Below are 22404 nucleotides of genomic sequence, written 5' to 3' on the forward strand. Positions count from 1 at the left end.
GATTCATCTGGGCACAACTTGGGCAGGTAGAGATGTTTTGTGATGAGCAAAGGTAGAGCACACAGGCATGATGTGCATCGGTAATAGACATGGTTCGGAGGCATTCCGGACATTTATGGAAACCTGTTTCCATAATGGCAAAGGTTGTAGCCCAAAAATAGTCAATGGCCTGCGGGTGGCAGCGGGAATTGACCTGGGATTAAATTTTTACTCACCGAATGATGGAAAAAGCTTTCCGATGGAAGACCCCTAAGAGGGAATGTTTTTCTGAGGTAAAATAAGACGTTTTTCCGTGAGGAAAATGTGTGAGGATTCTCACAGAGCTCCTAACAGCGAGGCAAACTGCAGCATGGAAAAAAAAGGAGACTGAAGGGAGACCCCTGTGGCTTGAGGGATCATGGCATCCTGGGCATGCTCAGTGTGTCAGTCAAAAGTTCTAGAAACTTTGACAAAAAAGTTTTCAGAGATAGGGCTCCATCCAGTGACGACACCCACATGTGAGGACTACCATCCTGCTTGTCCTGGGAGAGTCTCTGGTGCTCCGGCCTGATGACTATGTGCAGATATGCCTCTGTCAAGGCAAGAGATGCTAAGAACTCTCCCTTGTGTACTGCTGCTATAATGGACCTCAGAGTTGGATCTGTTTCCATGTAGAAATGGGGAACATTGAGAGAGCAAAATTGCTTACCTTGTAATAGGTGTTATCCCAGGACAGCAGGATGTAGTCCTCACATATGGGTGACGTCACTGATGGAGCCCTATCGCGGGAAAACTTCTGTCAAAGTTTTAGGAACCTTTTGACTGGGAGCCTGAGGCTACTGAGCATGCCCAGCATGCCATAATATTCTCTGCCACAGGGGTCTCACTCCAGTCTCGTATGTAGCAATGAGCTTTAGCAAAAATAAAATAAGAAAATCTGAGACCCAACTCCGCGGAGTGGTGGGTGGGTTTCGTGAGGACTACATCCTGCTGTCCTGGGATAACACCTATTACAAGGTAAGCAATTTTGCTTTATCCCAGGACAAGCAGGATGCTAGTCCTCACATATGGGTGATTAGCAAGCTAGAGGCTGAGTCATTTTGTATTGCGGCAACAGTGAAGTATTGTTGTTGAAATGAGTCAGCCGAAGATCATAGCAGGTTGGTTGTGGAAGGAGTTGGGTTTACACTGGAAACAAGTTCTTTAAGACAGATTGTCCATAGGCTGAATCTTGTCGTCCTTCTTTGTCCAAAGAATAATGAGCTGCAAAGGTGTGAAGAGAACTCCATGTTGCTGCTTTACATATGTCAATGATTGGCACTGCACGATAGTATGCTACTGAGGTTGACATTGCTCTTACTGAGTGTGCCTTTACTCGCCCTTGGAGAGGAAGGCCTGCTTTTTCATAGCAAAACTGTATGCAGTCTGCTAGCCAATTGGTTAGAGTATGTTTACCCACTGCTTTACCTGGTTTGTTTGGATCATAAGAAACAAAAAGTTGATTGGATTTCCTGTGGACTGCAGTGCGGTTTAAATAAAATGATAGAGCACGTTTACAGTCTAAGGTATGTAAAGCCCGTTCTCCTTGGTGAGAATGGGGCCTTGGGAAGAATGTGGATAAAACTATGGATTGGTTCAAGTGGAATTCCGTAACTACCTTGGGGAGGAATTTTGGATGTGTTCACAGAACTACCCTGTCATGTAGGAATTTTGTGTAGGGTTCGTACGTGACAAGTGCTTGTAGTTCACTGACTCTCCTAGCTGATGTAATGGCTATGAGGAAGATAGTCTTCCATGTGAGGAATTTAAGATCACAAGAGTCTATGGGTTCAAAGGGAGAACGCATCAGTCTTGTTAAAACCAAGTTCAGGTCCCATGCTGTGATTGGTGGTTTACGGTGAGTTAAGTCTCTCATGAATCTGGTGACGAGAGGTTGCGTGGAGATTGGTGCATTTTCTATTTTGTTATGGTAAGCAGAAATTGCACTTAAATGTACTCTTACAGATGAGGTCTGGAGACCAGAGTCTGAAAGATGGTATAAATAGTCTAGAAGAGAAGTGGTGGGGCACGTGAAAGGATCTATGTTCTTTTCCTTGCACCACAGAGTAAATCTCTTCCATTTAGAGTAATAATTTTTTCTAGCGGGAGGTTTCCGTGAAGCTAGAAGTACTTGAGATACGTCTTTGGAAAGATTAAGTTGTTGTATAATCAGGCTTTCAACATCCATGCTGTCAGGGATAGGGATTGGAGGTTGGGATGTCGCAACCGACCCTGATCCTGAATTATGAGAGTGGGAGTTACTCTCAGACGAATGGGATCCCTGACTGAAAGGTCGAGAAGTGTGGGAAACCATACCTGACGAGGCCAATAGGGGGCTATGAGTATCATGGTCCCCTTGTCATGCTGTAGCTTTACAAGAGTTTTGGTTATGAGTGGTATTGGAGGATACGCATAGAGTAGGCCTGAGTTCCAAGGGCGAGCAAAAGCGTCCTTGGCTGGCTGGTTCTTCCATTTGTGCAGAGAACAGTATTCGTCCACTTTGTGATTCAGATGTGACGCAAAGAGATCTATTGTTGGTTGTCCCCAACGTTGAAATATCCTGGTCGCTACTGAGGAATCCAGGGACCATTCATGTGGTTGGAACTGATGACTGAGTCGATCCACCAGTACATTGTGAATGCCTGCTAGATAAGTGGCCCGAAGGAGCATTGAGTGGTTCAGGGCTCAACGCCAAATCTGAGCGGCTTCTTGACAAACGAGATATGAGCCCGTACCTCCCTGCTTGTTGATGTACCACATGGCTACTGTGTTGTCCGTTTGGATGAGCACAGTTTTGTGTGAAAGGCAGTCCTTGAACGCATGTAGCGCATAACGTATAGCTCGAAGCTCTAGGAAGTTGATTTGAAAAGTTGCTTTGAGTTTTGTCCAAGTACCTTGGGTTTGGAAATTGTTTATGTGGGCTCCCCAACCTAAGGTGGATGCATCTGTAGTTAACGTGATCTGTGGGACTGGTTGCTGGAAGGGTAGGCCCTTGCGCAAATTGTCTTTGTTCAGCCACCAAAGTAGAGAGGAGCATAGTTGGTGTGTGATTTGAACTGGAAAACTCTGTGGTTGAATGGCTTAGATCCATTGTGATTTTAAAGTCCACTGAGTTATTCGCATGGCAAGCCTTGCCATAGGAGTTAGTTGAACTGTGGATGCCATGTGAGCCAACAGCGTTTGAAGTTGATGAGCTGTGACAGTTTTCTTTGAGTGAATCAAGTTTGCCAACAGAGAAAGAGTTTCTGCCCGATTGTTGGGAAGAAAGGCTTTTGCGAGGATGGTGTTCAATTCTGCTATGAATTGAAGGCACTGAGAAGGAAGAAGATGGGATTTTGGATAATTGATAAGAAATCCCATGTTGTGAAGGAGGGTAATTGTGAGTTCTAAAGAAGTTAACACACCTTCTTGAGAATGACTTCTGATGAGCCAGTCGTCTAGATATGGAAAGACATGAACACTTTCCTTGTGCAAGTGTGCTGCTATGACTGCCAGACATTTGGTGAATACCCTGGGAGCACAGGTGAGGCTGAATGGCAGAACTCTGTATTGGAAATGTTGATGACCTACCATAAAGCGCAGATACTTGCGATGAGGAGGGAATATTGGGATATGAGGAGGGAATATTGGGATATGAGCATAAGCATCTTGGAGATCCAGAGGACAAAGCCAATCCCCTTTTTGAAGAAGTGGAAGTATGGTTCCTAGGGATACCATCCTGAACTTTTCTTTCTTTAGAAATTTGTTGAGATTTCTGAGGTCTAGGATAGGACGTAGACCTCCAGTTTTCTTTAGAATGAGGAAATAATGGGAATAGAAACCTCTGCCCTGCTGAGCCCAGGGGACTCGCTCTACAGCCCTGGTCCTCAGAAGGGTGGATAATTCTAGTTGAAGTTGAAGAGTGTGATCTTCGCTGAGATGACAGTGTTTCGGTGGAAAATCTGGAGGAATTGAATTGAAATTGAGTTGGTATCCTTAGTGTATTATGGAGAGGACCCACTGGTCCAATGTGATTTTTGTCCAGTTGATGTAAAATTTGGAAAGTCTGCCTCCCACTGGTATTTCTGAGTGAGGATTGATGTAGAGGCCTTGTTCTCTGGATATATCTTCAAAAACCGGTGCCGGGCCAGTTTGTGGAGCTGGCGGAGGTCTTGTTGTCCTTTGTTGTCTTTGTTGCGGTCTCTGTTGAGACCTAGGCTGTCGTGCCCTAGTTGAGGTAGGATAGTATTTCCGTTGTCTATAAAAAGGACGTCTGGAATCTCTACGTGGAGGCCATCTGGCTGTATGAGTAGAGTCGTGTGGAAGTGAGGACAACTGTCGTAAGGTTTCTGTGTGATCTCTCAGCTGGGAAACTACTTCCTGCACTTTAGAGCCAAATAAATTATCTCCCTGGCAGGGCAGATCGACAAGTTTGTCCTGTACTTCAGGTCGTAAATCAGACACTTTAAGCCAGGCCCAGCATCTGGCGGCGATACCAGATGCAGCTACTCTAGAGGCTGTATCATAGCTGTCATAGGCCACTCTAACCTCGTGCTTTCCTGCATCCAAACCTTTATTTATAATATATTGCGCAGGTTCCTGGTACTGTGTGGGAAGATGTGGTATAAATTCTTCAATTTGTTTCCAGAGGTTCCTCTGGTACTGGGTCATATATAAATGATATGCTGAGATCTTAGAATTCAGCATTGACCCTTGGAAAACCTTGCGCCCCAATAGGTTAAGAAATCTATTATCTTTCCCTGGAGGCATTGAGGAATGAGTTTTTGTCCTCCTGGATTTCTTTTGTGCCGATTCTACTACGACAGAATGGTGGGGTAGTTGAGTTTTTTGGTATCCAGATGTGGGTTGCATGAGGTAAGTTGATTCTATCCTCCTATTGACTGCAGGGATTGTACATGGGTGTTCTCATAGTTGTTGCTGCAGTTGTAAAAGAATGTCGTGGACAGGAATAGCCATAGTGTGTTTTGGGGGATCCACAAATTGGAGGATCTCCAAAGTCTGCTGTCTTGCATCTTGTGTATGTATTTGGAAAGGGATAGAATCCGCCATTTCCTGAATGAAAATTGGAAAGGAAAGGTCCTCCGGAGGAGACTGTTTTGTTGCAGGAAGTGGAGGGGGTCTGACATGAAGTCCTCTGAGGAAGGTTCAGTGTCTGTGTCAGACCAAGTGTCATATTGAGGTGTCTGTTGAGGAGGCCGAACTTTGGGTGGAGGGGAAATACCCGAGGGTCCTGGCATTGGTTCTTCTGATGAAAAATCCTTGTCTTGCTCTAATTCTGGGCAAGATGGTAATGAGGATAGCAAGTCATGATAATTTTTAGTTAAGATATCATGTAATGCAGTTTCAGCTGAGGTTGGAAGTTGTCTGGTCATCGATGATTTATGTTTAGTCGATGACTTAAGCTTTGATTTCTTCGATGGTGGTATGGTGGGCGCCATAGTATAGATAGACATCGTCTCCGATGTCGATGGAATGGTCGATGTTAAAAAGGAAAACTGGGAAATAGGAATAGAGGAAAAAGGCCTCGATGATGTTGAAGAAGTTATTAAAATGTTTTGCATAAAGGTAGGCATCGAGATTGATTTCATTATGGGCTCAATTGGCGATGTTATTGTCATCGGTGCCACCGTCGGCATCGACTATGTCGTCGGTATCGGTGGAACCGCTGGCATGGACAATGTCGTCTGCATCGGCGGAACCACTGGTATGGACGATGTGGTCGGCATCGACAGAACCGCTGTCATGGACAATGTCGTCTGCATTGGTGGAACCGCTGGCATCGACTATGTCGTCGGCATTGGCAGAATCGCCGGCATCGACGTGGCGTCAGCATCGGCGATGACGCCGGCATTGGTAATGGTGCTGGAACTTGCTTTTGTAAAGCTTCCCTCACTATTTTCTGAATAAGGGATGTTAAGTCTGGCGTAGTGGATGCTGGTAACGATGGTGTTGAGGCGGCATCGGAAGATTTTTGGCGCTTTGTGGACGGTTCACTGGAAGACCGAATCGACGGGGACTCCGAGGGTCGACGATGTCGATGTTTGTGTTTTACCCTCGGTTCTATCACTGACCTTGTCGATGACATGGACGCGGTCGGTGAAGTGGCATCTCCGGATCCCTCGACGTGTTTCTTTTTTATCAGGAATTTTTTGGTACCTCCTATTGGAGAGGATTTTGTCGATGCCGATGGCAATGGAATTTGTTGTAAATGAAAGAGAGATGCCATCTTTTCGCGTTGAAGCTTTTGAACCTTTGGGGTCATTTCCTGACACTGGGAGCATGAAGCTATCTCATGCTTTTCTCCAAGACATATCACGCATTCTAAATGCGGATCCGTTACCGACATGGTTCGGTTACAAGAAGGGCATTTCTTGAAACCGAAGGCCATGCTTACATCGACGTCCGTCGATGAAATTTTCTGAGAAAAATTGCCAATGAGAATGAGAATTCTACAAGAGTTTTGTCACCGTCCGGTGACAAATAGAATGAGACCCGATGTGGGAGAAAATGAAAATTTTTCAATGACTTTAGTCAGAAGTGTGAGAAGACTCACAGGGCTACAGGAACCGCGATGCTAATGGCAGCACGGAAAAACGAAGACTGGAGTGAGACCCCTGTGGCAGAGAATATTATGGCATGCTGGGCATGCTCAGTAGCCTCAGGCTGCCAGTCAAAAGTTTCTAGAAACTTTGACAGAAGTTTTCCCGCGATAGGGCTCCATCAGTGACATCACCCATATATGAGGACTACATCCTGCTTGTCCTGGGATAACTGCATTTAACATCTTTAAATCAATTATCTCTTGAATTGTATATGGGGGGGGGGGGGAACAAACAGGATGCTTAACTTAAAATTGACCTCCGGCCACACTATGTTGTACTCGGGGGTGGACCCTTGTCCTGGGCAGAGATGGAATGCCTCCTGAAAGGGAACAGGAGGTAACTGCCCCCAGGGGGTGGAGCACTGGAGGAGACAGAGGCTGGGAAGAGCTTCACCACTGGAAGCCCGAGGTTCCCCCGGGAGGAGCCCGCAAGGACCCAGGCCGCTTGGACTTAGGGCCTCGCAGGGTCTGAGAGAATGAAAGTCCAGTATGCCCACGGAGACAGGGGGAGCGCGATCGGGTTCAAAGGTGGCTGCTGGTTGGAACACGGAGAACCAGAACAGAGTTGGTGATGACAAGGCAAGGAACAGAGCGAGAATCTGGAGACGAGGGCAGGCAGGCAAAGGTCAAGATCCAGGTTAGTCCGAGGAATGGTCAACAAAGCAGGGCTCAGGTACCGGAGGTCAGATGAGGTCAAAGGCAGGCTAAGGTCTTAAGGCAGGTGGCAAGTAGGCAGGCAGGTGAAGAGCAAGCTGAGGTCAGTACCAGAAGACAGTCAGAGGGTATTATCTGGGTAGACAGACAGGTGAACACAGGAACAAGCAGGACACAGGAACTAGGATGCAGGAACAAGTCAGGAACGGAACTGGAACAGAAGGATCCTGGAACGAGACTGGGAACAAGCAGGAACAGGTACAAGCGCAGAGGCAATCTTAGAAAAAACCAACCCGATTGCCAAGGCATGGAAGCAGAGACAAGAACTTCCTTATAACGAGGGATCAATCAGGGCGCGCCGCGGAGCTAGGACCCGCCCTTGGCCCTACATGAGTCCGGGCAGTCTGCGTATATGGGCGTGGCTAACATGGCCAAGGACGCCGAGCCTCGGCATGAGGCCTAGCACTCAGAGGAAGGCCCGGTGACCGCCGCCGCGGGGCCTGGCAGGACTGGCAACTACCACGAGGGAGGTTGTCCTGGGACCCGCTGTGGAACCATGAAGGTGAGCAGACCCGCGTGCAGGACGGCCGTGGGTGGGGCACGCAACACACTAAGCGTGTTCAAAGTCTGAGCCAATAAAATCAGCAAGATATCTTTGTGAAAAAAGAAAAAAAATCTGAGCAAAGCCTGAAGCGGCTTTCAATCATATGCGATTTCTCCATCTTCTAGAGGTGAGAAAGCTAATTCCCCATCGGAATCCTCTGCTGTCTCATGATCCACATCCCCTTGAATATTACCAGGGGCAGCCTCCCTGTGGCATTTGCCTGTCATGATTAACAAATGGGAGGCCTGAGCACGTGATCCCTACATAGTAGGTTGCTTCGCCTTTGCTGAGCACACCTGCAGAAAGTTCTGCAGGCCCTGGAAACATTCCACCCAGGAGGAGGATGGATCAATACCGGAGCCCATAGGCCTAAACTTACTCCCTCCAACCTCTCTCGCTCAGTGAAGCTTCTGCTATCAGGAACAAGGGAGGAGGAGAACTGATCATTGCCTCGCCTCCCACTCCACTTCCCGCCAGAGATACCACAGGCAGAGCAGATGCCTCAACATGGGCAAAAGCTGTAGTAGTCAAATCACTTTGAGCATCTAAACAGTGCTGACACAAAGAGAGTGAGGACTGAATTGCTATCAGCGGCAAGCCTCACAGATAGCAAGGTGGTTGGACCTGGTCATCCCCAGCGCCTAGCTCTCCAGAACTTTGGCTCTAGGCAGCCTCCTGCATGTACACCAATACCACCCAGACATATACAGACATCCTTCCAGGATGCACACAAATATGCTCTCAAGACTAAGTTGCGATCATACGCGCACAAGTATATGCGCAAATACACGTACAAATACCTATGCGCTCAAATTTAGGTTGCTGCCTTATGTGCACAGATCCTGCACATGCAACAGTCATGCGAGAATGCGCACATACACCTATGGGAAAAGAACCGCTGCTGCAACCCACCACACAGCTAAGCAAAGCTTGCCTGCACCTTCAGGTGTTTAGGCTCGAATTCGTTCAACATCCGGCACCGAAAATCATCAAAGGCCTGAAGAGCTTCTCAACAGCTCAGTACTCTTGACCGGCCGAGAATCCATGGAGACTGAGGCCGAGAGCCAGCATCCCTTGCTGCCAGTTCCGTTAAACATGCTGTGTGCATATCCACATTAAAACTGGCAGAAGACCTCTATCAGAATTGGACACTCCTCCATCGGTGCAAGTGCTTCTCTGCACCTCCGATGACTGGAAACTGCCGGCGATAGTTGAGAGGGGGATTCCCTTGCCTTTCCCGTCAATGCTACTAGGGAATCGAAAATGGCTGTCGCTTCTGCGCTGAAGGGGAAAGCCTCAGCGCTAGACCCTGTCACCCACGAAGCTCGTTCTACTGGTACAGCCATGCTCGATGCAGACCTCGAACGCCTTGCCGCTTTTGCCACACACTGTTCCATCCCTGCACCCACGGCACCACCAGCACCTTAATGGCAAGCAGAGGAACAGTCCCTCAGCGCCACGGAGACAGTCAGTCTTCTCCACCCGCAGAGAAGCTGCTGTAAAACCCAATCACTGAGCTTCCCAAGCTGCTAAGGTAGCTCCCCCTGGAAGCCAAATGCTCCACAGATTCCTCTAACTAGGTCCTCTGTTTTTTTTTACTCTGAGAACAAAAAAGAGAAAGATACTTTCCTTAGGTGCAGAGGTTCCAGTTCCAGAAGCGCAGGCCACATGGCAGATCAGAAAAGAGCCAGAACACTGTGTTGCGTCCGTCGGTCCTAGACGGCTTCGCCCCGTTTGCCTCACCTTGTTCATGGCTCCTCCCGCTTACGTTGGGAAAATGGCTACCGCCACGTCTGCAAGCCACCCTCTCCAGCGTCCCCAGAACGGCTATGGTGCTGCCTCCCGCCATGCTCCTCCCAAGGACCTACTAGGGTGCGTGCGCGCCACCCACGTCTTTATTCCAGCATTGGCACGAACCTCGGGGGCGTCCCCCTCAAGTGATATCACGCCATCCAGGTATATAGCCTGTATTCAATTGCTAGCTCACTGAGTTAGCAAAGACTCAGATTTGTCCTGTCTAAGCTACTCTGCCGTTTCCGTGCTGCCGCTGGAAGCTCTCTCTCTGCCCTTCGGGGCATTGACTAACTTGGGTACCCGCTCCTCGGGGGCCCTCTGCTTTATTTCAGGTGTCTTTCAGGGATCAGGTACTCGCTCCTCAAGGGCCTGCTCTCCCTGCCTCAGTGACAGTACCATCTACTTCAGCCTGGTGGAATCGCTTACCTATAGCTACCATCTAGTGAGTAATCTAACTCTCAGTCTGTCTCCTCCACAGCATTGCCTTGCTGGGAAACCTACACCAGAGTTCCCCTATACCAACAGGGTGAGAAGGGTCCCCTCTGCTGAGGGTCCCGAGACTGCTAGATCCAGACTACTTCATTACTGCCACCTCTGGTGGTGTACCTCAAGCTGTACAGTAAAAGAACTAATTCTGTGTTTGTGTGTCCTGAGTCTAGCCCAGTACTGTGGCTCCCCACGGGGCTCCTCCCCATGGGCATGGTCATCTGCCACAGTACCCAAGAATCCACCCAAACACCGCTTAACCATAATACACTGACTATATCCATCTCCTTTTTCCAAACTTTAGCGATCCAGCCCAGGACAAACCATAAAAAAAGGGACACTTCCCGGCTCCACTGGGCTGGCACTGCAGAACTGCCAGCAGGTTCCACTGCTGTCTCATGGGGGATGAGGGATGGCTTCACCAGATGTCCACCCCACGGACCTCTTGACTGAGCTATCAGAAAGGTCACCAACCCCCTGCTCATCTGCCTCAAACCAGGGGCAATCGCCTGACCAGGATCCAGAAGTTTTCTTGATTTTTAATCTTTTTTGTCTCTTTCTCCAGACTGCAGGTTTTACACCATCTAACATCTGCTGGAGACAGAGAAATACTGAGGGACTGCAGGTGGCATTCTGTGTTATGTACAGTGTCAGTTAAACTGTCTCCATCTGCTGGTAGGGAGGCAAAATCCAGGAGTCTGGACTGAACTGGGTACATACAAGGAAGAGAGAACTCTCAGTCCCGAAGGCAGTAATACAGAATGTCGGAAGGTTGCTAAGCATAAAGCCCAGATGCCACTAGTCGAGGAAAGGCCTGGATAGGTTGATGGGCAAGTCAGAAAGTAACAAAGCCTGGAGGTCACAAGGCATGGAGCAAGGTAAGAGCTGCAGTCAGAGCCAAGGGGGACTCTATGATGAAGCACAGAAGTTCTGGAGAGGGAGGGGTTAAATGGAGCTGGAAATTGGGAGTGGTGTGAGAAGCAAGAAGAACATAAGCACATAAGAAAATGCCATGCTGGGTCAGACCAAGGGTCCATCAAGCCCAACATCCTGTTTCCAAAAGAGAACAAACCAGGCCACAAGAACCTGGCAATTACCTAAACATCAAGAAGATTCCATGCCTGACAAGGCTGAAAGTGACCCCCCCTGGTGGAAGGAAGACTGCACAACAGACTGAACCAGGGCATGGAGAGCCTGTGATACCAGGAAAACTGATACCAAGATGCTGCAAACGGTCCACTTGGCTGAGGCCCATCAAAGAAGATCCTGCTTGCCACATACTGATCCAGGTACCACATTTGGGATTCCAGTTGTCAACTTAGGGGTAGGTGCGCGTGCACCTCCGTGTGTGCACGCTTCCCGGCGCACACACATGGACGTACCAATTTTATAACATGCGTGTGCTGGCCAACTGCCGGCACGCCCTTCCCCTGCACAGCAGCAAATGGCTGCTGTACCAACCACCTCCAGCAGTTACACGCATGGCCGGGCTTCTTTGAAAATGCGTGCAGTGCGCGCAAGACCGATCCATGCATATAACCCCCGGGATTTACTCTTGCCAGGCATTTAAAATTCACCCGTTAGTCTACCAAAATATTTCTTCCTACCTAGGTATATGACTTAGTCATCTCATGAGAGATGGCTCAGATCCACACACCATTACCCAATACAAGAGAATGGAACAAGTTTCTCCCTGTGTTCAAGTAGAAAATGGCCACCTGTCTGAACTATAACAATCTTGCTGGCTAACTGAAAATTTTAGAGCATTCACAATTGTTTACTACCCCAGAATTTGCAGCATCTTCCCTTAGAGGAACCAGTTGCCCTGGGTGTGAAGTCCCTGCAAATGAGTTCCTCAAAACAGAACATAGGCATCAGCAGTTGAAAACTATTTAGTGAGCTGGGATTTATAAGCATACACCCAAGGTCAAATTGGAAGTGGAGAGGGAAAAAGTCAAAGTTTTAAGCTCTTCAATAATACAGATATTTTCCTAAAGTCTGAGTGAGTTGATTTACTGAGACTTTAGCATCCTCTACTCTTGTCCCGTATGGAAACGTGCAAGGGGAGACACGAACTGTGGTACTATAAAGGCCCAGCACTGTGAATATAGGCCAAGCTTTTGTCCATTAATTGTAAGTTACTCTTTCTACCATAGCCACTAAGCCTTTCATCAATGGCCGCAAAAAAAAAAAAAAGTGGGCTGGTTTAGCAGGAAGGTTAAAAAAAAAAAAGTTACAAAATCATCACACTAGGGCAAAAAGCTAGAGGAGTTTGGCAGAAAATGCAGAAAGACAAAAGAATAAGTTCTGCAGGGCCACAGCACAGGAAAATACATCTGAAATATCACAAAAAAAAAAAAAAAAGGAAGGCAGCTGGTATAATACAAGAATTACAATGCATAAGCAGTGAAAGGCTATTGCCTTCCCAGAGAGTTCTAGAAGATTCCATTTCTGTAGCAATGAACATGAGGTCACATGACCCAGTTGCATGACTGAGGTCAAATGCTAGTCTTCAGAAAAAAAAAAAAAAAGACGACAAACTATGTGTGCCCAAAACAAGGGTGAGCTGAATTTGTGAGTCATGTGTCAAGCAGATCAGTGATAAGAAATAACATTTTTGAAAAAGAGCCTAACGGTCCATCTAAAGTTACTGTAAAAGGAAGAGAAAAACAAAACTAAAAAAAAAAAAAAATTCAGAAGTTAGTGAAAAGGCAAAACACGATAATTAAAATGTTCATTATCTAAATATAAAAGCTTCCTTTCAGTATTGCAATCTTCTTTTTGATTTTAAAAGTATCACAACTTGCAAAGACAAGTTTATATTAACAGAAAAGAAAGAACACATGAAACTACATACAGGAGCACCAAAATTACCTGAAAACTTCTGCATTAAGCGCCATGAGTTTTCTGCCTCAAAGTGCTACACTTAAAAACTGGATAAAAATTCCAAGGTGGTGTTTCCACATTTTTTCGTCTACAATATTTTAATTTTTACCCTTCTTGAAGTTGCAGGTATTTAAATCCATGGGCAAAAGATGTACTATTTCAAAACTGTGGAAACAAATGGATTATCAGGGGTTTGTACTCTCCTATCCTACTTTTGCCCAAAACTTAAATTTGATCCTTAACACTGCTTTACACTACTTTAATATCAAAATAAATCTGTGACTCTCATACAATCCTTTACCACCTTATTTCCTCAATATCAATTGGCTTGTTTATTTACAACAGAGCTTTCCAAATCTGATCTCATAATTCCAGAGCTAGTCTGATTTTCAGGATAGCCGTAATGAATATAAAATACATGAAATTAGTTGGCATATAGAGGGTAATTTTCAAAGAACGTTATTGATAAAAATGGCAGGAATGGACTTTTTGCAAAATTGCCCTCCTAATAAAGCAGGTAAACTTACATGCATGTCATGTGAGCACAAATTTATCAAAACTGAATGGAGTTCTGAAAGTGGAACTAGAGAAGTTAGGATTTATGTGCATACTTTGGGATTTTAAAAAGTATGCATGTAAATTTTCAGGAAAAAATTATGGAAGTTTTAGCAGGTGAAACATGTCTAGGTAAATCTGGTGGGATAATTTTCAAAGCTGACTTTTTAGCTTACATCTACTTTGAATATTAGTTTAATTCATGTGCACATTTGCCAACTTTTGTGTGTGATTTTTCAAAATTTCCCACATACTGGGTATCCAATGCATTCAAATCTCTCATATACATATTCATTGTGGATATCTTGAAAATCTAACTGGGTCTAGTGTCATGCCAGAAAAGGTTTGTGAAGCCTTACATCATCCCTCTTCCTTTATATTTCTATGTCCTAAATTGCTTAGATATAAGTTCCTAAAATGTAGAAATAAAATCCTTACACTATATGCTTTATATCATAACCTTCCTCATCATTACCGAACACACCAAAGCATCTACCTTGAGAAAGTGGAACTTCTTCACCTGTGGGTCCAACAGGTACAACTTAGCCAGAGAGCGGCCCCCTTTAAAATTAGCTTCCAGAGCCGCTCATTCTAAATCAATCAGATCCTGCAGTGCCTAGTGCATGGGAAAAATGCCAAGACTTTCTCAAGTTGACCATATAGGGTCCTTCCTTATAAGCAGGGCTTTCTTCCTTTTCTCCTCATCCAAAATTTGCAACGTGTGTAGGGACAGAGAAACCAGGGACATTTCATCTCTATGAAAACATGGAGGCATGGTCCCCCCTTTCTGGAGAAACCTCACCTTCCTCCAAAGTCCACATCACTACCTTCCCAAGGAAAATTTGTAAACCCATTGAGAGAATCATCTAAGGGAAACAAATTCCTTTACTGGCATTCCCTTCTCATTCAGATCCCTAGGCCTTTTCTAGCCCGGCTGCCCAGTCTAGAAGGTCCTGGGAGGGCAGGTGTACAAGGTGCAAGGAGAGCAGAGACAGCCATTTATAATGTACCTGACCTAGGCAAAAAGCTTGCAAGCCCTTCAAAATTTCCTGAGAAATTATTGCCCAGGGCAAGGAAACAATATCTAGTGTAGGGGAAGCCAGCTCTCCTGCATTCTGTTAACAACATTTGGTCCCTCTGGGAGTTCAAATCTCCTCTGAGAATTCGGAAGGGGAAACCCAGTCTTCATTTCAGTGCCCCGCAGCTGTGAAATGGCCACTGGAGCAGTCAGGATAGCAGACATTGTTACTTCTGAAATCTGTACACCCAGCAAAGCACACAGCCCTCCAATAAATTCATGGTTTACCAGCTTTTGGCAAGCCAGGGAGCACTCCCAGCAAACACTGTGGGCCACCCCAGCCTGGATCTTTCTTAGATGACATGCCATATACAGGGAAGACTTCCTATCATACTCCGACTGGTGCCATTTTGTTCCCGCATTCCATTGCTTCTACATGCAGCCGCTATCCGAATCGCCTCCTCAAACATTTCTCTCACCGGACAGAGTCACCAGAAGCGCTCCCCCACCCAAAGCAAATCTACACTGTCCCCTCCAGGGAGCCAATTTCAGGGGGCAATACTCAACCTCCTCAACCTCGCTCCTGTTGCCTATTGTGCGAGGGCTTGGGATGCTTTATGGACCAGTACCCTCCACCACAAACTAGCCCTGTGAAGTAACATGCCACCTCTGTAGAGGGATATTGAGTTGTTAGGAACACACGAGAACAAAGTTGACCCAGAAATAACGGAATAGAGGACTGGATCAAGCGGATTGCCTACACAGTGCAGTCTGAAGAAGTGAAAGCCAGGCAAAAGGACTACCTCCAGTCTAAATTTGTGGAACAAACCTGGAGAGACTGCATGATGGAAATGGAGGAAATAGTGATGCCTCTTATGTCCAAACTGGAAAAGCTGGACAAGTTGTTAAGCTGGATGTAGTAGCCCTGCCTGCTATAACCCAATTGGATGAAGCAGTTCGCTAAATGCAAAAAGATATTTAGGCTGTAAACCAAGGACTCCGAAAAGGGCAACTTAGAGACCCTGAGGAAATTGCAAATAAGGCAGAAAGTCCTAAGGTCCATGTTTTTGTAGGAGGGACTTTCACTGCTAAAAAAGGAAGAAACCAATGACCAAAGGCTAACCCAACCATCGACAGGAAAGAAAAAGCACAGAAAAAGAGGGCTCCGAGTATGGAGTCTTTGCGAGACTCCTCTGATCAATACCTCTTTGTAAAGAGGACTTGAGATATACAGACTCAATATAGCTAACTATCGGAACTGATTCCATCTCACATAATTGTGCTATATGGTCAGCAGGGTCATCACCACATCCCTCAACAGCAATGGCTACTAAGGCTTAGACTATGAAAAAAGAAAAAAAAATCTGACTGATTTTAATGGATATCTTGAAATAACTTCTTCTGCTGTAGGAAGGCTTGGTGAGGTGGAGACTGGGTATAGAAGGCTTGATAAAATTAGTCTAAAAGTGATTTTGATCTCTAAGGCATGATACTTAAGGATGCCTGGAGGTGACCCTGGGAATGGTAGGCTGAAGCCCTCCCAAGTAGTCGGGGAAGTAGTAGTGCTGTTACTGTTCAGGTATTGTGGGATGGGTTATGCCCAGCCAGAGGCTCATTGGCCTGAAGGTAGACCACCCATGTAGCTCAGCTGTTTTACATTCTCTACTGGCAAGTTTTTCCCTATCCTTAGGGATCAGTTTGAAGAGGGTTGCACTGAAGTCTTTCAAGCTATTTGAACCTCACTTGTGGTTTGCCCAGTAAGGAAAGACTTTTGGCTACTTTGTTTATTCTCCTGCATTATTATAAGACAGTAAACACAGCTTATGTTTAATTATGTTCTTTTCATTAAAATTGCTGATGAAGTAAGTCTATTGTGCCTGTCTCTTAATCAGACCCTGACACAGACATTAAAGATACAGATCCCCCCCCCCCCCTTATTTTAATCCAAGGAAGATAGATTTTGAGGACGGAAGATCGGGGGAGGGGGAAGAAGGGAAATTAAAAACCAAGCCCATCTGGAAGCCTCCTGGCCTTCACAGCTCAAAGGCTGTCACATTTGGAGCCCCCAGTTACCTTCTTGTTTTGCAATGAGCCCTGAAACAATTTTCCTGTTCAGCCTATCATGCCCAAGTCCACAGCCAGGGATGCTTGACTACAATTTGTTGGAGACAGAGAAAGAATATTGGAGGCCTAATGTCAACACAGAGGTATAGAAGGAGTAACATCAACAAACCTGTCTATCTCTGCCTCCATTTCCTGGTTGGCGTGCATAACCCACTGATCTGGCCTAGTCTGACTGGATGAAGAGGAAGTAAATATTTTTTAGAATCTCAAAAGCCCTGCTAAATTAATACAATTCTTACTTTTTTATATAAGCTTTATCTTTTCTTTTTCTGTTTCTATGAATTTAACTATTTTGAGTTTGTTTTTTTCACTGGTCTGAGCAAAAGCTTAAATTATGTAACCTGCTTTGGAATCAGCATACCCACATAGATTTAGATGAGAAAGTCACAGCATAGTAGGGAATATGCATAATAAGCAAATTTTAGTTAAATACCTATTTAGTCAATAACTTACATAGATATCAGTCATAATCACTTAAAAATCTAGCAGGAACATAACTTGACAACTAGCACTTACTCTAAAATATAAATATGAAGAATTTTTTTTTTGTAATATATCAAACAGAAGGAACAGCTTCACATATTGATACTATAAATGTTCAAAGGGTTCTGTGATTTGGATTTTTCCTTTTAAATGGGGCTGGACTGAGAAAATTCTAACATGCCACATTATGGTGCACTGTGAATGGAGCTTATGGGGTGAACTTATGAACATATTCCTTTGCTGATAAGCAAGGAACAATTCACAGATTACATTAAGGATGAGCTATATGTCCAGCAATGGTAGGAGCAAAATGTTTCATTTTAGTTCATACATTTACCCATTGGCCATCAAGTGAATTTTGTGTTACTAATCCCAATTGTATTTGTCCCTTACAGCTAATGAAATGCTGCTTTTACAAGACTTGCTTTTAAACCATTCATCTGTATGCACCTATACAAAACATGTCTATTACTACTATTGTTTTCATTATTTCAAAACACGTTTGGATATCCAGGTATAGGGAAAGTCATTTTAAAAGCCAATGTGTGAGTAGTTTTGGTGGGATAATTTTCAAAATTACATAATTTATGTACTTTCCCTTTGAAACTGGTGTAAAGTAGACAGATAATTGCCTTTGTATCTATGCAAGCTGTTAGAAAATGACCCCTTAATGACATAAGGCTATCCCAGAATAATTATGGGCAAACAAGACTGAGATAAACAAATATACATCCCTTGGAATTGTACATTTCTCCATGGTCAGGCAGGATAGTCAGCCACATAAGTGGGTGACATCATCCTGATGGCATCGGAATGGATACGTTTTCAGAGTTCAGAAAATCAAGAAGGATAAGCAGAATAAGCAGCCACACAAGTTGGTGAAGTCTCTTTTGGAACATCCTCATTCTCAAGCTCAGAATAAAGTTTTCATTGAGCATATGGAGGAATTCCTGTGCAAGTGTCACCACACGAGCCCTTTATTCGTTTACTAAGGTAGTTTCAACTATGTGGAGAGGTGGGAGGGATTATGTGGCTGTTTGTTCTGCTGTCCATGGAGATCATCTACAGGTAAGCATGATTGCTTTCTTCTTTGACAAACAGGAACAAAGTCAGCCACACAAATTGGGACTCCCTAGCTAATGGTTGTGATCTTTAGAGAATGTTCTTCCACTCCCATCTCCAACCCCCAGCAACCCTTGGAGAGTGGTGGAGGATAGAATAAAGCTGGGCTGTATATAGAGAGGAAAAACCAGTAAGAAAAAGGAGGTGGTGATGGCATTGTACAGGTCCTTGGTGAGGCCTCACTTGGAATACTGAGATCAGTACTGGAGCCCGTATCTCAAAAAGGATAGAGACAAGATGGAGGTGTTCCAAAGAAAAGAGACCCAAATGGTATGGAGTCTACATCGGAAGACTTAGGAGGAGAGACTGAAGGAGCTACATACGTACACCCCTGGAAGAAAGGAGAAGCAGGGGAGATATGATACAGACCTTCAGATATCTGAAAGGTTTTACTGATGCATGTACTTCAAATCTTTTCCACTGGAAACAGTAGAACTAAGGTTCATGAAATGAAAATCCAGACGGGGACGATTCAGAGACAATGTCAGAAAATATTTCTTCACGGAAAGGGTGGTGGATGCTTGAAATGCCCTTGTGGAGAAGATGGTGAACACAAAAACAGTTAAAGAATTCAAAGGGGCATGGGATAAATCCTGTAGATCCCTAAAGGCTGAAGGACAGAAATGAAGAAAAGGGTGTATGGGGGTACCCTGCTTGGTGGTGGTTACTATCCTTAACCAATAAGATTTGCTGATCTGACCCTGCGCTCTCCACTTTGATAGTGTTAGGAGGGGAGAGAAATTGGATTCAGAGGACAACCAACTCAGGCCCCAACTTTTACGGTGTGGGGTACTGATATGCAGACATAAGGGAAAAAGCACAGAACTGCTTCTAAGGCTAAGTTCAAGATCAAAGTTCATTAAGCAGCATTGTCTGAATTTTCAAGAAGGCTCCTCACTTAATAAAAATGTTGCTTTGTTAATATATAAGGCTTGGGGGTAAGCTGTACAGATTGGCAGTTACTACCATAAGAAATTTACTGGGCAAAGTGGATGAATCAATTGGTCTTTTTCTGCCATCAATACTATGTTATGTTACTATGTATAGCTCAAGCTTAACTTAAGTTCTTTAAAACTGACTATACAAATGCACTGTTTTTACATGAATGTTGGTCCAGACAATGATGTTTCATAAATATGTGCTTTGATGATCATGTAGTAGCATTACAAATATCTTAAGAATATATATATATATATATATCTATATCTATATATAAAAGATATGCCATACTAGGTCAGACAAAGGGTCCATCAAGTCCAGTATCCTGTGTCCAACTAAACTGCCTTAAGTTGTGCCATTGTTGCTGCTGCTGTGATTATTTTATTTGATTTATATTCCACTTTTCAGCAATGCAAAGTGGAGTACATTAAAGAACTGTAGGTGATTCCCTATCCTCAGAGGGTTTACAATCTAAAGGACCGATTTACTAAGGCTTTTCTCCCATTCTGTCTCCATGGGAAAAATGCTTAGTAAATCAGCCCCCCAAAGTTTGTTGCCTATACTTAGTGAGCTTTTTTACTAATTCCTGCTTTTGAAAAACAATGAGAGATGCACTTAGAAAGCCATCTTGATAAAGTGTGTTTATTAACTGGAAATCTTTGCTTGAAGCCCTCAAAACATAGGAACAATTGTGACAAGTTCCTGAAGGCTTTAGTTCTGTTTAAGTAGAACTGTAAAGCCCTCAAAGTACAGGTTATGAAGAGTTTTGTGCCTTGAGGATATGTGAGTTTTTTGAAATAAACTGGGTATTACAATAGTTTGAGACATATGAAATTGTATCATCACTTTTTGTAAAATCCTTGGATGTGTTCTCCAGAATGCCTGATTTTTTAACATTTAGGTATAAGGTAGATAAATCATCAAAGCTTGAAGTTCACTAATTCTATGTGCTGAAGTGATGGCTGTGAAGAACAGAGTTTTATATTATTTTCTGTTTTAAGTCTACCATTGCTAACAGACAAGACCACATCTCATTGTGGAGGTGGATGTCTAACTGGAGGTCTCAAGTAGTACAATCCCTTTATAAAACAGAATGTCGGAGGGTGTTGAGAATGGGCAGATTTTATGAACACTAGTGGTAAGCTGCAATCGCACTCATAAGTATCCGTACTGAATTAGTGTTAAATCCAGAATTCACTAGATGTAGAAGATATTGTAAAAGAGCTGATGTACGGCAGGAAAATAGATCATTATGTTCAAAACATGAGGTGGCAAACCTTTTCTATTTGAAATTATAGGAACACCTTGTAGTTGGCTTTCTAGCTGCTAGAAATACTTTTTACTTCATTTGGTAAGGACAAGACTTGTATCAATTCACTTTCAATCTCCATGCTGTGAGAGCAAGAGATGAGAGGCTGGGATGAAGCAAGGCTCCCTTGAATTGAAAGATTTGGAAATATTTGTGGACATATGGGGAAGGGGTGTGGAGCCCTATGGCTAGCATCTCCAATCAGAGATACCATATCTGTTGAGCCCAAAAAGGGGCTATAATGATCATGCACCATTTATCCTCTCTCTCAGCTTCACAATTGTTCTTGCAATTAGAGGGATTGGAAAGAATTGTTGAGATTACTTACCTGATAATCTCCTTTTCCTTAGTGTATGCAGATGGACTCAAAACAAGTGGGTATAGTGTGCTCATGCTAGCAGTTGGAGACGGATCTGACGTCAGCACGGGTACATATACCCCCGCAGGAAGTGCAGCAATTCAGTAATCATCCTTGCAAAAGCTTTATGGATATATGTGTAACTGACCGATCGATTAAATGAACAGGATTACCCTGACCGATTGATAGTAGCTGGAGACCGCCAGTGTTCTCAACCGGAAGGCGTCGACACCCGGCAGGGTGGATGCCCTATTATAAGGAAACATGGCTTACCGTGAGTCGGTGAATCCCCATGTATACCGGCAGCTGGGCGGGATGCTAAGTCCATCTGCATACACTAAGGAAAAGGAGATTATCAGGTAAGTAATCTCAACATTTCCTAGCGTGTAGCAGATGGATTCAAAACAAGTGGGATGTACAAAAGCTACTCCCGGACTGGGCGGGAGGCTGCCCGAGGTCCATTCAGGATAGCCCTCGCGAATGCTGTGTCCTCCCTGGCCTGCACATCCAGGCGGTAGAATCTGGAGAAGGTATGGAAGGAGGACCACGTCGCCGCTTTGCAGATCTCTGCAGGCAACAGCATCCTAGTTTCTGCCCAGGAAGCCGCTTGCGCTCTGGTAGAGTGAGCCTTGACCCGTAGAGGTGGTGGCTTTCCCGCTTCTACGTAGGCCGCCTTGATAACTTCTTTGATCCAGCGGGCGATGGTTGCCCGTGAGGCCGCTTCCCCTTGCTTCTTCCCTCTGTGAAGGACGAACAGGTGGTCCGTCTTTCGTACTGCTTCTGACATTTCCAGGTATCTGGACAGTAGCCTGCTGATGTCGAGATGGCGTAGTATTCGACATTCTTCCGACTTCTTCAAACCTTCCGTGGTAGGCAAGGATATGGTTTGGTTGAGGTGGAAGTGTGAGACTACTTTGGGTAAGAAGGAAGGAACCGTGAGAAGATGGATAGCCTCTGGAGTGATTCTGAGAAACAGATCACGGCAGGACAGCGCTTGTAGCTCTGAGATGCAGCGTGCTGAGCATACGGCCAGCAGGAACACCATCTTCAAGGTTAACAAACAGAGGGACAGGCCTCGAATGGGTCTGAAGGCGGGTCCTGCTAGAAATTCCAAAACTAGGTTGAGGTTCCCACAGGGGCACTGGCCACTTCAGTGGCGGGCGAATGTGTTTGACTCCTTTCAGGAAACGTGAAACGTCTGGGTGTGTGGCGATGCTGTTGCCGTCACTCCGGGGACCGAAGCAGGAAAGCGCTGCCACTTGAACCTTGATGGAATTGAGGGACAGACCCTTCTGAAGTCCATCTTGCAGGAAATCCAAAATGATAGGGATCTTAGCGGCATGTGGATTGATGCTGTGAGTTTCGCACCAGGCTTCAAATACTCTCCAGATCCTTATATAAGTTAGCGATGTGGAGAACTTGCGTGCTCGGAGGAGTGTATCTATCACCGGCC

General features: G+C 45.0%; 1 protein-coding gene across 1 annotated transcript in view; it reads right to left on the bottom strand.

Moving 5' to 3' along the window:
- Nucleotides 1-22404, bottom strand: part of PCM1 (pericentriolar material 1) — a 1078029-nt gene that overhangs the window by 326880 nt on the left and 728745 nt on the right. The window contains 1 exon segment of the mRNA XM_029604912.1: nt 8174-8185. Coding sequence (XP_029460772.1) covers nt 8174-8185 — 12 coding nt within the window.

This window comes from Rhinatrema bivittatum, chromosome 1, assembly GCF_901001135.1.
Source record: "Rhinatrema bivittatum chromosome 1, aRhiBiv1.1, whole genome shotgun sequence".
In the NCBI taxonomy this organism is placed as follows: Eukaryota; Metazoa; Chordata; class Amphibia; order Gymnophiona; family Rhinatrematidae; genus Rhinatrema; species Rhinatrema bivittatum.